Source organism: Kryptolebias marmoratus, linkage group LG8 (genome assembly GCF_001649575.2).
Source record: "Kryptolebias marmoratus isolate JLee-2015 linkage group LG8, ASM164957v2, whole genome shotgun sequence".
NCBI classification, from domain to species: Eukaryota; Metazoa; Chordata; class Actinopteri; order Cyprinodontiformes; family Rivulidae; genus Kryptolebias; species Kryptolebias marmoratus.
The window spans coordinates 7,003,248-7,013,731 of NC_051437.1; the positions used below are offsets into that span (position 1 = coordinate 7,003,248).

General features: G+C 39.8%; 1 protein-coding gene across 12 annotated transcripts in view; it reads left to right on the forward strand.

Moving 5' to 3' along the window:
- The window catches only part of hspg2 (heparan sulfate proteoglycan 2), a 139,398-nt gene that overhangs the window by 92,501 nt on the left and 36,413 nt on the right, over positions 1 to 10,484 (forward strand). For 9 of the 12 annotated variants that reach the window (XM_017419164.3, XM_017419170.3, XM_017419166.3 and 6 more), the window contains 6 exons: positions 2,014 to 2,073; positions 5,468 to 5,584; positions 5,745 to 5,897; positions 7,411 to 7,571; positions 7,864 to 7,941; positions 10,041 to 10,176. In XM_017419164.3, coding sequence (XP_017274653.1) covers positions 2,014 to 2,073; positions 5,468 to 5,584; positions 5,745 to 5,897; positions 7,411 to 7,571; positions 7,864 to 7,941; positions 10,041 to 10,176 — 705 coding nt within the window. The remainder of the gene's footprint in view (positions 1 to 2,013; positions 2,074 to 5,467; positions 5,585 to 5,744; positions 5,898 to 7,410; positions 7,572 to 7,863; positions 7,942 to 10,040; positions 10,177 to 10,484) is intronic. The other 3 variants (XM_017419173.3, XM_037976937.1, XM_017419171.3) reach the window with 2 other exon arrangements.

The following is a 10,484-nucleotide window of genomic DNA, read 5'->3' on the forward strand; positions in this document are numbered from 1 at the left end:
TAATATCCAAGCAGCTGGTTGTAACTCTGCTGCAATATCCTTTCTTTATTCATGTCTCTGTTTGTATTTTAATTTTTTTTTACTTTTCAAATTTTAATATTAAAAAGATCTTCGTTCTGACATGAATTGCAGAAAGAAATGGGGGGGAGGGAGTATTTTAATCTGGACTTTGTTGATAATCGGCTACTGTTGTGTAATGTTTAATAATTATCACCTTGTCATTGTTACTTGAGTGTTTTATTTTGAAATCGACTGAAATCATGTGCATGTATGACAGCATATCAGTGTCACAGATTGTTTTCACAATTAAAGTTAAAGTGTTGAGATTAAAGTTGAAGTGAGAATAAAGTCATACTATTTTTAAAGAATAAAGTCATAATGGTGGGGGGAAAAAAAGATCTTTTGAGATTAAAATGGAAATCAAACACCAAACCGTCATTGGCACACATAAATAGCCAAACAATTTGTAGTGATTCTATACTTTAGAATAGCTTTTCATAATAAAGACAATCTGACATATACACTTTAACTATTGTCTGGAGCTGTGCACAACCTGTCAGTAACTTCTTAAGAATTCCTAGAGGTTTAGGCTTCAGTATGAGTCTTACCAGAGGACAATAATACTAGAAACTCTTTTTGTAAGATTCAGGTGATTTGACAGTATTTTGGGTTCAACACTCAGTGATGTTTGAGACTTTTATTGTGAAGCATTGAAGGAAGTTCTGTGATTTCTGCTGAAGCAGGAGGCCTGTTCATGAAAATGGATCATGTTGTTATTTTGTGGCTTACCTGGTAAAAGTGCACCACTAGCCCTGAGCTAAATAATTTTAAAAAATGTAGCATTTGCACATTCCTTTCAACAAATATTCCAACTTGAATCTCAACAATTCAACTTAAAATTCAACATTTTGACGTCAATATGAGCATTTCAAAACTAATTTCAATATTCAGACCTTAAGCTGAACATTTCAACTCCAGTCTCAACATTTTTACTTTAACCTTTAAAACCTGGAAACAAATAAAAAATATTCCTCAATTTTTTTTACTCTATTATGACATTGTATTTTATCAAACATGTTAGTTTTGTTTGTTTTATTTAGTGGATGCATGATGCGTGTTTGTATTTAGTGCCTCTGTAATAATATATGTCCTTATATTTCAAAGAAAAATCAGGTCACATTTTTAAACCTTTATCATCACTACTTTTTGACGTGTTTGTTAATGAAAACTTCTTACCAATTTCGTTTTGAAATTTGGTTTAAGCGACACCGAACTGATGCAATGTACACTTCACATTGTAATGTATTTATCTTAACTGTGAACATGTTTTGTTAAAAAGAAAAAAAAAGGATTAAAACACCAGACTAAAGCAATTTCTAAATATATGGATGGGATGCCACCTTTTTTAACTGTTCAAGATATCCACAAGCTGTATGTTTGGTTTTTAACAGCTGAGATAAAGTTAGTTTTTAATGTTTAAGTCAGCTTCTGCTACTAACCTGCATGTCTAACACGGAGCTACTCTGCACAAAGTGTGTGTCCATCTCTCCTGATGTACATGTGTGTGTTTGCCCATCTTAATTTTTAAAGCAACAAATGTTTTGTGCTTATGTCTTTTTGTTCTGGCTTTGAAACTAGCGTAACATTATTTCACCAACACACTTAAGTGCATTTTGGGTTTTTTTTGGGTTTTTTTTTTGCATATTTATCAGGTAAGTGTGAAAATTGAATGCATTAATAGACCAAATTCAGTGGGGCCACACATGCCATGTTGCAAGGACAAAACAGTGATGTCGAAGTGGTGCCAGATGAATTCAGGCTTGTGGTTGCTAGCATGTTTTACTGTGTGTGTGAAATCAACTGGATAAAACTACTGTGGCCCGCTTGCAGAGAAGGCTGTACTGTAGGTCTCTCTGGGGGAGATAGGAGGTACAGTAAACTGCTGCTGATTTGGAAAAGCTGACCTGTCAGTTTACTTGTCTCCATCCCCCACCTCCCTTCCTCCATCTCCAGAGGCCTCTCAGACTCAGATGTTTTACACAGCCTATGAAATGTTTGAAGAACACAGAAAGCGTAAGTCCGCATGGTTTCCTCTCTGCTGGGCTCCGTGGTTGGACCAGACTCCTCCTCCTCCTCCTCCTCCTCCTCTGTTATGCATGCACTCATCCTCAGCATGGATACACTGGTGGCCTGCTGATGCCCATGTACTGTCGATAGTAATTCCAACAATTAATAGTCATCTTATGTTAAACTGATATCTGACAACGGATTGTTTTGCCCTTACTTGAGAGTCAAAGTTGTACATGAGCATTAGTGGTTCCCACCTGACTTTTTGGGTTCATTTGGGTCCATCACTGCAGGAAAAAGTGCATGTTCATTCTCATGGGCACCTCCTCATGAATGTCGAGTCTACTTTCCACTTTTGCAAAGGACCACTTTCTCTGTTACACACTAAATATAGACACTGCTACAAAAATAGACCTCATAGACCCGATGCTATAAATACACAGTTCAGCTACAAAACAGAAGCAGGTTAAAGGTGCATTATTTTAGGAAATCATCCAAATTGGTACTTGGATGTTTTTTTTTTTGTTTGTTTTTTGTTGGGGAGGTTAAATAATAAATCTTCACATTCCGAAACATGGGATCTCACTTCTTCTGCTTTGTCTTCTACACTGTCTTTTACCTTTGAAGGTAACATGCTCAGTAATTGTCCTCTGGGCTTCAAACATCATAACTGTGCTGAATACATCCCATCACAACCTTATTACATCATGTGCCGAGCAGATTGCTGTCCACGCTTCCATTGGGAAGAAGTGTGTTTCATATTGCATGTATTTCGAAACACAAGATGAACTGTTCTGAAAGAAAAAATTAAAAATACCAAATTGCATTAAACATTTTATAGCAATGAAGCTAGTTTTAGTACGCAGAACTGAATTGAAATAGCTTATCACAACGGAAATATTTGCGTAACCTTGTCAGGTTTTGAGAGAAAAGGACCCAAGGATGCAGACTTGATTCAAGGAATTTAATAAAAATAAAACCAAAGCTGTCAGGGCAGCAAAAACAGATACACAGAAACAACGACACAAGGATCACTCAAGGAACATGATGGAGACGAACAGTAAGTGAGTAATCTGGGAGTGGTGAGAATAGTGGTGACAGCTGAGACTAATGAATACAGGGAACAGGTGTGAGTGGTAAACTGAAGAAGAAGTGGCCAATGGCATGGGAAGATACTGATAAAATAACTGAATATACAATCACAAAGAAACAGAACAAAAACTAAAAATGTCTCAAAAAGAAGACACGGGACACATCAAGACAAAACAAATTGAACCAACAGAACAAAACAACCTCAGATCATGACACATTTGCCACAAATCTTAATATTAGCTTAAAAGTTTGAAGTCAACAGCTCAAAGTACCGAGAAAATATATTTCCCTAGAACAGCATATGGTCAACTTTAGCATGACCTTAGTTTTTTGTTATTGTCTTCATACCTTACAGAAGGAATTTTTCATTTTGTAGACCAACAACTTTCATGTCATAAGCTCAAATTTGAAATCCATCTTTGATTTGTGGCCTAAAAATGTGCTAAATCACATTATTTTCGTCAGCTGTGCTAATTGGCATATCTTATGGTGTTAGTTTGGTGCACTTCTTTGAGAACATGGGAAACTGCTAAATTTTAGCATTTAGCTCAAATTAAATAGGCAACTGGGACTTTTACAAATTCTAAGATAGTAATCTTCTTTTAAGAGCACAAATACTTTGTCCTTTTACTTTGAAGGCATAGTTAAGACATTCTGAAGTGGGTTTCTATAGAGAGGTTTTGAAGAGTCCGCATTGACAAGCTAATAATGACTAGTTAGCCCTAGAAGACCTACTTGCAAAGCAATTTTGCTGTTTTATAACAACTCTAGTCTCAATAAATACATAGCAGTTCATGTAAACGCTATTTTAAAAATCTTAACACCACCATCAATTTTGCAGTACAATGTTATTCCAACAGAAATATTATGTTCCTGTTAGAAGTGCCTTCAGGCTACAACTTGCTGCTGCTGCTGCTATTTGTGGATGTAAGTAATCATAACATTATTAGTAAATATCTGTGTACAAAGAAATTGACAATGGTGTAAAGGTCTATGATATAGCATGAATTGCTATGAAACTTAGGGGACTGCTGCCATTCTAAAATGGCTCCAGTCCATTTGTTCTTGGTTTTGACCATGCTCAGAGTAGCATTAGTTCATCATTCCTGTCGAACGTAAACTCAAACTGAAGCTATCTGCAACAGGTAGGTTTTTGTCAAGGTCGGTGGAGAGCAGTAGGAACCCAGAGTGCAGACTCATAAAACCAACAAAACTAGAAAACAAACAGCTGACGTGGCAGCAAACAAATACCAAAATCTAACTAAAGACAAGAGAATGGCAAGGCAAGGCAAGGGAACAAGAGCGGTGACACAAGCAATAAACCAGCAAGTGAGTGGAGGAGATGACCGGGTTTTAAACACAGGGTAATTATGGGAAGCAGGCACAGGTGAGTGATTACAGCAGGTGGAGATGGGCATGACGAATAAACAAGTGCAGACTGAGGGGAGGTGAATACTGACAGTGAAACAAAGATACAAGGAGCAAAAGAAAACATAACGCAAAAATACTTGAACTCGTGACAGGTTTTTATTTCTTCATAACCTTAGACCTCCATTCAAAATGTCTAAACTATCCCTGTAAAGTCAAGTCTCTGGCAAACAGAAATCTTATAAATTGTATATAAAGAAAATACCTCTTTGTGTAGCTGCTTTCAGTTTTAGGTTAAGCTAGTCTCAATATTTGAAGACTAATTTCCACTTTATACCAAGGCTTTACAAAATGTTGGAAGCACCATTAAACACCATTAAAGTAATTCTGTGACTTTTTTGTTCTGTCACATGTGCCAAGTTTTTATTTTTTAAAGGAACAACAAATCCTTTTTCCACCCTGGAGTATTTTTGAAAGTAAAGAATCAATGCTCAGTTCAGTCTAACTGTCCCAGAGATTTTCCTATGCAGATCCCTCCCTCTGTACTGAAAAAAAGTATCTTTTTTTTTTTTGCTCTACCTCTCTAAGATATTGGATAGAAGCAAGCCAAATAATTGAAAACAGCAATATGCCCAGGGGCAATGCCAATGACCGCCTCCCTTATCTCATCTGTTTTGTCTGCGGCGAGCATCTTGGCTGCCAAGTTTAAAGGTGGTGCAGATGCCGTAACTCAACCACAGAACGGTCATTTCACAATGCTTAAAACAATTCCCACAACTTAAAATGACACGGTGGCACTGATAATACACTGCCGAAAAGGTATCCCTTTCTGCTTCACCTCTACACTGAAACCACCCTGCGTTATCATGCTTTATTTCTCTCCGAGACGTCTCCACACTGGACCTCTGTTTGACTGCTGTGTATCCTTCTGTTTCTACAGAGGGGGTCCAGCCTGTTGCGACCATCGCTCCCTCGGTGCTAAATGTCCAGCAGGGCCAACGAGCAGAGCTTCGCTGCACAGTGACTGGAAACCCGACCCCATCCGTTGAATGGATCGGTATGACCACACAGTGTTTCTGTTTTGTAGTTAACTGCAGACCCTGTTGGGATATACACTGTCACTGGGATTTCTTTTGTGCAGCCAAATTTGTGAAGCGCCAACGACAATTCTGTGAGTAAGAAATCTGTGACGAGATATGCATGTGTGATTGTTACAGGAGGCCCTGGGAACAGAATGAGTCCCAGAGCTGTGATAAGAAATGGCATCCTGACTTTCACAGCTGTGGACCCGGCTGATGAGGGGGAGTACACGTGCAAGGCCCTGAACACTCATGGCGAGCACACAGCACGGGCGTTCATCTATGTCCAAAGTATGCTCTGTGGTTATACGAGTGTGTGTGTGAGTGTGTTACATGTTGTAGCTCCGAAAGCTGTTGTCTCACACAAATGGTTAGAATATCAGGTGGAGCAATTCTGTGATTTAATATAAGTCAACTTGCTGTTTTCTGAAGAGCAGAAGAAAGGTACAGGGGGTTTCTAAAGTGTTCACCCCTTTGATAATCTTTGTGTTGTTGCCTTACAAGCTGGAATTTAAATAGATTTTTAACTTAATTATGAAATCTACACAAAGTGCTCCAAATTAACAAGCGGCACGCCGGTGTCCCCCGTTGTCGAGGGTCTTGAAAAGTTTTCAAGATGGGTGTTTTTCTTGACTGGAATTAAACAGGGTGTACACATATACACCCTTTGGTGTATTCCAAGAACTGAAGAATCAAAAGAGACACTCAGAGCTGCACGCTTCTGTGGCGCCTGATGGTGTTTAGCTGCACGGACATGTTTGCGCGTGTTTCAAAAACTAAGTTTAGAGAAAGTTTGTCACAAGGGATGAAGTCTTATATTACTTTTATGCTGATAAGGATTTGGATGGAGAATATATTTGTCTTATTGTAGTGATAATTGTAGTGATTTATAAGTTTAAAAAAAAACTTATGAAATTAAAAAGTGGACAAGGAGGAGATTAATCAGAGAAGCAACCAGGAGGCATTCCAACAGTAAAGCACAGTGGTGGCAGCATCATGCTGATGTGATGATCACAGTTGAAGGAAAGATGGATAGACCAAAATATAGAGAAATGTGTCTGCCTCTTCGAGAGTTCACCTTCCAACAGGACAATGGCCCTAAACACTCTGCTGAAGCAATTTCAATTCAGTTCAGTTTATTTATATAGCGCCAAGTCACAACAGAAGTCATCTCAGGGTACTGTACAAAAACATGCACATACATTACGGAAAGCCAATAGTAAAAGTTATTTATCTAAGGAAGCCAGCCGATTGCGTTGAATCTTCACTTTGTTGCAGTCTCCCATCCTGAGCAGCACTTTGGCGACAGTGGAAAGGAAAAACTCCCTTTTAACAGGAAGCAACACTCCACTGGTTTAAAGAGGAACAGTTGAATGTCTTGGAATGACCCAGTCAATGTCCAGACCTCAGTCCAACTGATATCTTCTGGTTTGATTTAAAAATTGTTGGACACAAGCAGCAGTGGGTTAATTATATGTGCTGGCAGTACTTTTCAGATTTTCTGTATATTTTTCTTGGTTTATTGAAAAACAGTTTATTTCCTCCCAACATCAGTAATTTGGAGTCTTTTGTGCAGATTTATTATCAATAATCAAATAAAATTATTTAAAATTTCAGGTTGTAAAGTGACAAATAGAATGCCAAATGGTATGAATTCCTTTCTCCATGTTTAGATCTTATAGACAGTATAATTATTAGGTTGATAACAGAGTTATTAACGATTTTCCTAAAATCTGACAAACCTTGTTGAATGAAGTAGTTATATTGTGGTGATGGATGATCACATTGCGTTTTGTTTGGTTAGAATCTAACCCTAGTGGCCTCGGCACCGTACCCCAAGTCCAAGTCAGTCCCCAAAATGCTGAAGTCCATGAAGGCGAAACGTTGAGGCTGTACTGCAGAGCGTCTGGCTCGCCTACCCCAAAACTCACCTGGGTGAAAAATGGAGGAGAAATCCCTTCACAGGTGAGACATGTCGCACCATCATCAAAAGGACTGATTAAGGAAATGAATCGAACCTTGGCTGTATTTAACGTCTCAGTTGCTATGGAAAGAAGCATCTGCTAAATGACAAACGGAATGTAATGTAACTGTATTTACATTTGTCTGTGCTGTATCTCTGTCTACACCTCAGGGTATGTCCACTGCCTGTGGTATTTCATCAGACTTTTTTTTTTCAGGATTTTGACCATTTACCTTTTGTTTGTCTCCTCCCTCCTTTTTTTTTTGATCCTGTCCTGTTCTGACGTTTGCTCAGGCCATTCCCTCTCACGGTTTCCATCAGTTTAAAAGCAACAGTCTCGATGTGTTACAGAGACGTATTGAGGAGCTGCAGGTCTGTCCATCTGTCTGCTGTCTGTCTGTCCTGTCACATAGTTCACACCCATCTAACCTCGTCTTTACATCCTGTCCACTAAGTGCATGTCCTTGATTCACGCTTTGTGAGTTGTATTGTCCCACAGCTGCTCACTCAGTCCAAACACAGCAGGCGGGGTCTGACTGACCTCCTGCACGCAGTGTTTGTTGTTGTGTTAATAAAGTTGTTCCATAGTGTCTCGTTTTTGTGCTGTCCACATCACACCATCCTCGTTTAGCTCCCAGATGAACTCCCATCATTCCACTGCGTGTATTAACAACACTAAGTATACAGTAGGTACTGCAGGTATTTTAGACATGTTGTGCACTGTATGAGGCGCCGCCCATTGCCCCTTTGCCCCTTTGCCCTGGAGGGGTTTCGTACAGGTCTGGCCTCTGCGCTGTCCTCCTCAGCTCGACCACAGCTCCAGGGCCCGTTTAGTTCTGCCTCAGAGAGCCGCTGCGTTGTGTCAGCCTTTCCCAGGGGGAGCCGGGCTCTGCCGTGCGACCACGCAGAAATTCTGTATGCTCTAGCAAACGGCTTGCTTTGAAAACTCTTCAATGGGTTCAGACACACATTGAGGCGCAGCCCGCCTCGGTCACTGCTCGGTTTAGCGTCGCTCACGGTTGACTGGGCTGCAGCTAAGCAGCTTTGTCCACGGTTGCCCCAACATCCCCCTCCCCAAACCCCCCGATACAGTAATCCATCCCCGGTCCTACCCGCCCTGATTCTCTTCTTCTCTGAAGTGCTTTAAAATTCCATCGAAGCTGATTTTCACTAGCGTTTGACATAGTTAAGAACAGGTGCAACTGGTTGTTGAGGGGCTAGAAAGTCAAGAAAGGAAATGTGGTTGATTCAGGTTTTTTGTCTCACACCTTACCTTTTCAGAGACACGTATGGTGGGTATTTCTACTTTGATGAAGGCCACTTGCTCGTGATGATTCCCAGATTATAGCTTTAAGGTTAAGTGATATTCTGGCCAGTTTGAAGAGGAACTCTAAACAAGCGGTGAACAATTAATCTCTTACCTGTTGTAAATGGCTCTACTGATGCGCTAATGGCTAGTCTGAACATGACCGAGACCAAAGTTGATGACTCACTAGCATCCTAAAGCAGCTCCAAACTCAAAACTCTTATACACTGTTTAAAAATATTTACACCACTATTAACTTTATAATACAGGGTTAGTTCCATTTAATTTTAGGGTTATTTGTATGTGCAAATAGCTGCAGCAGCAGCAGGCTGTAGCACTTCCAGCTGTAATATTTCTGCTCAAACGATCATGTAATGTAAAACTAAAGATGACATAAAGGTTTAAATGATAGTGTTTGCACAAGCCGATGTGAAATTCGGAAGACATCAGAATCCTCTTCGGTCTTGGCTGATTTCAGACTAGCTGTTAGTTTGTCAGTCCTTTCAGCCTCTTTTTCTCCAAACTGAGGTCGTTCAAAGAGCTATCTACAACAGGTAAGATGTTAATTGTTCATAACTTTCCACAGAACGCCACTACAAAATGGCTAGAAAATTCCCTGTGAGACCCGCTTCGTTATGCTGTCCAAGTAACCCGTGCCACTGATTAATTTGTTTTAGAACTGTCAGTCACTTCTGTGCTAATTTCTTACTCATTATCATAATCACCAGTCATTATTTTTCCGTTGGAACAAATGTAATAAATTAATCATCACTGATCATAATAAATTCACAGTTATAACCCCACCGATCACTGTAGAAACGCTGGACTCGCTCTTTTGTGTGCGAGGGCTAGCGGCGCTGAAATCACAAATAAACGAACAAACTGCTGCAGTAACAGCTCTTGTCTTGTCCTAAAGATCTCTGCTGTAGTGCATTTGTGTTGCTAGTAGCTAGCTGTGTCTCCATGTCAGCAATGCTATATTTGTGTCGTGTTGAAGAGAAGGCAGGTAAGTGATGAGCTTTGTTTTCAAAATAAAATTCAATATCTACATGTTGTTATGGTACAGATGTAGTGACCTATGCTGTCCATCATGGCAGATAAATTGGATACAACTAAGATATTTTTGTAATCCCAATGGCGTTTTTTTTTTTTTTTCCCCCTTCAGGCCCGAACAGACCGCACCGACATCGGTACTCTGCTCATCCCTGAAATCAAGATGTCCGACTCAGGCACTTACATGTGTGTCGGCAGCAACAGCGTCGGGTCGAACAGCGCTCCCATCAGAGTCAACGTGCTTAAAGGTGAGGCGGCATCGTATTGGAAAGGGAAGCAGGCGGTCTACTGGTGTTCGAATGAGTTGTTATTTGATCCAGTTGGTTTGTAAAATTTTTAGTTTTATCATGTTTACCTTTGCTAAGCACATTTCTTTTAAGAATCTGAAGAGAGGGTTCCGGTTCCGGTTTCAACCGAATGGCCGCTTAAGAAGAGCGCTCCTCCTTAAAGATTTTAGAAAATCCCTGCAACCTATTATAACTACTCAGAAACTTTATTGCAAGATAGCAAGCGCAGGACAGGATGGAAACAAGAGAAAGAAACAAGAAAAATGCTC